Genomic DNA, 3821 nt, shown 5'->3' with positions numbered 1-3821 from the left:
AAAGTTTTACAGTATTTTCTCTTGCAGCAGTCACAACTATAAGCTAAAGCAATCCCCCTGTTTTGCACTCGTACATCAACAACAAGGCATTTAAATCTCGCTTTCCAAATACAAACATAAATCTTCTTAGGAATACTATTATGTCATATCCAATCCATCCAAGGAATCGATTCACCCTTAACCCAAATTATCTCCCAAGCACTAGAAGAAGAAAAAATACCGTCAGTATTAGACTTCCAAATAAAGATATCCTCCCCTCCTTACCAACCACATTATTGGAAGCAATTATAGCAGCCCTGTTCTCCCCAACCAAATCAACTAGCAAATCAAAATCCCAATTATTATTCAACCAACAATCCTGAATTTTAAGATCTTGATTATGGACAATATCCACCATATCCGAGAGAGGCCCGGAAGCTAGCCAACGATCATACCAGAAAGAAGAATTTCCGCCTCGAACCAATACTTTAGCATTATCACAAACTTCGGGTAAAACAAAAATCATAGCCCTCCAAAAGTTTGATACCTTTGGACTAGCGGTAGACACATGTTTCCTCTTAATATACTTCGCACAAAAAAAGGACGACCATAAATTGTTCACTGAAAGGAGTCGCCAAGCCATTTTCATATGAAGCGCACGTTGGATCTCTTTTAAATCTCTAATGCCCAGGCCTCCCTCACTAATGGGTTTGCAAATCTTACTCCAAACTCTTCATTTAGATCTAGGCGAACCATCAACATTACCTCAAAAGAAAGTCGATAAAATGGGATTAATTTTCTGAATAGTAACCAACGGGACATTCATCACAACGAGAATATAGATTGCCATAGAAGATAAAACATGATGCAATAAAATAAGACGCCCCCATGCGAGAGTAAATTGAACTTCCAACCAACCACTTTCTTTCAAATTTTTTCCACAAGAGGTTCAAAAATGTGAGCCATAACTCTACCAGAAACCAAAGTAACCCCCAAATAAGATAAAGGAAACTGACCAACCCTAAAACTTGTAGCTCTCACCAGGCTACGCACTCTCGAAACATTAATCAACATAGAAGGAAAGAAAGATGATTTTTCTTTGCTCATAACTTGACCAGACCAATGCTCATAAGTCTCCAACGTGTCCATAAGCCTTTTCACAGAACTCTTACTGCCATTGACAAAGACCAAAAGGTCATTAGCATATAATAAGTGAGAAATAAGAGAAGCACCCATAGGATGGTAAAAACTTTTAATGCGACCCTCATCGAAATTTTTATGCAAAAGCCTAGTCAACACCTCCTCCACTAAAATAAACAAATAAGGAGACAATGAATCTCCCTAATACAAACCACGTGAAGGTTTGAAAAAACCTTTATAAGTCCCATGCATGCATCATCACTGAAAACCAAGGTGATTGGATACACTCCCCCACCAATCTGCAAAAATTAGCAGAGAAACCAAAATTCCAAAACCCTCAAAATGAGCATTTTTAAAAATATTATCCTCGCCCAAAAAATGATTCATTCTCTCTGTAGAAAGATTTGTGGGGAAAATATTTTAATAAAAATTAATATGACTAAGATCTATGATCGAGTGGATCATTGGCTAAACCAATTGTCTTGATGATAATGTTATTATTATATGCTTTTGACCTACAATTAACTCAAGGAGTTTATTTTTCTTACTGGCTAGATTGTTTTCATCCGTACGTTCCCATTCTCAATATGTTGGTATCTGGATTATGCTACTAGTCAAAATTTAATTATTTATATTATATTTTAAGAGAATAAATATTAAAATCTTCTACATATATAAAAAAAATAGGAAAAAATACCCCGAAAACAGGAAAAAGTACCCCTTATATTTTTTATTATCTTTTTTTATTTGTTAGTACATATGTGAAGAAATTCTATAAATATAAATTCATAAACTGATATAAATTTATAAACTGATATATTTGATTATAAAATTATTTTTTTGATAAAATAAATCTAATATAACATAGAAACTCACGTCAATTTGTTGATTTGATTTTGTATAATCTATTCACACGTACGCTTCAGAAAGGATGCGCGAAACCAGAGTCAACAACAACAAAATCATGATTCTAAAAAAGATTTGTGCAAAAATACCTCACCACACCCCTGCTAAAGAAAAAAATAAAAAATAAAGATAGGTGTATGGTGAAATAAAAAAATAAAAATTGGTATATGAGAAAGATCTAGAGAAGATGAGTAGAATTTTTCTTATATATTTCTTTAGTTAGGTTATGCATAAAAGGACACCAGCTGGAGCAAGAAGGTGACTGATTCATTTTCTTTCTTATTTTTTACTTTGGAATGTCTTACCTGACATATCAATACATACAAGAGCTTTATCCAAAAGGAAGGGAAGAGAAAGAGAGGATAGATAATACAAGAGCCAAATTCATAAGGGGGTACTCGATCGAAACCTTTAGTACACCATATATTGACAGCTTATACTATATCTATGCCTATATATCTATATAGCTAATTAAATATTTACTCTTGGAGCTTTGATTACATGCACCATTGAGAATGCAACGTTTCCCGGCCACTTCCGTCAACCAAGTTGCCGGAGAAAGCTCCCGAGTCTCCCATCATGAATGGAAAATCTAATGACATGGCTGCCTCCACCCATATTGTCTCATCAAAGGCTGGAAAGCTTGAGTTCGCACTCCCCCAAATTCCATCAATCCCGTCGGCCTCGTTCTCGGAGAAATTCACGCTTTTGTATCCCGCTTGTTTTTCTCCGGGCTCCATGTTTTCGCCAGTAAAAGAAAGGGCAGAACTGTTTTGGTAGAGTACTTGCGGCGTAACATCGTCATCATCCCTGAATATTGCGCTATTATTTGAAGAACAGGTACTAGATGTAGAGGTGGTACCTGATGAATTCTGGGAAATATGGCTGGTGTTGGAAGTCGCTGGATGCGCCTGCGACTTATTAATGGTGGATAAGTCCGGCAAATTGAGCTTAGCCTCGGAGCCATAAAGTTTACGTGCAGCAGCATCATATGCCATGGCAGCTTCGAGGGAGGTGTCGAATGTCCCCAGCCAGAGGCGAGCACCACGATTTGGCTCCCGGATTTCGGCGACCCATTTGCCCCAAGTTCTTTGCCGGACACCTTTGTAGGTGCACATAGCATTTTCCGGGCCACCTTTGCCTCTCATGCACCCTTTTCTCGAGCTCGCCTGCGCAGGCTTCCTTACTAGTAATTTTCTCTCCACGAGACCCATGTCCGACTTCAACATTATTAATCCAGAAGAGAAATTGGATAGAAATCTAATCAGGGTTTTGGTGATATGGTTTTACTGACGCTGGTGTAGATCGAGGATCCGATTTTATAAGGGAAGCAGGACGCGAAATAGGATAAGTTGGATAAACAGTATTAATGAGACGTGGCTTTTCTGGGGATGAACTGGTGCTGCTACATAGCAGTGGCACGAGGAACCGGACTGCCCGTGTCAACCCCCAACCTCACTGTTCATTTCTCTTGGACACACTTGGCCTCGTCCTTTGTTTGTCCACGTGTTCAGGTGTCAGATTGAGAGGAGAGAGCACATTTTAGCAAGAAATGCCAGATAAGTCCACCCTTTTTAAATAAATTGTATAAATTTATAATTAATAAATAAATAAAAAAACTCTATTTTTTATGGAGAGATTTATATTTTTTTAAGAGAGTACGTGTACACTAGTATATCTAACATTATTTTTTTTTATAATTAGAATAATGGCATATTAACAATTATTATTAAAAATAATAAAATTCTAGAGGGAGAGTATTATTTATAAGAAGAATTTTGTTCATCATCCCTATA

General features: G+C 36.9%; 1 protein-coding gene across 1 annotated transcript; it reads right to left on the bottom strand.

The window, feature by feature from the left end:
- Window positions 1–2271: 2271 nt before the first annotated feature.
- On the bottom strand, window positions 2272–3336 carry LOC109008272 (dehydration-responsive element-binding protein 2D-like). Its single transcript, XM_018988292.2, has one exon. It carries the CDS (start codon window positions 3252–3254, stop codon window positions 2523–2525), a length of 732 nt encoding a protein of 243 aa, XP_018843837.1. The 5' UTR covers window positions 3255–3336; the 3' UTR covers window positions 2272–2522.
- Between the last annotated feature and the right edge of the window lie 485 nt (window positions 3337–3821).

The sequence above is a fragment of the Juglans regia genome, chromosome 8, assembly GCF_001411555.2.
Source record: "Juglans regia cultivar Chandler chromosome 8, Walnut 2.0, whole genome shotgun sequence".
Taxonomy (NCBI): Eukaryota; Viridiplantae; Streptophyta; class Magnoliopsida; order Fagales; family Juglandaceae; genus Juglans; species Juglans regia.
Note: the sequence above shows the minus strand (reverse complement) of the source record. Positions and strands in the feature narration are given on the sequence as shown.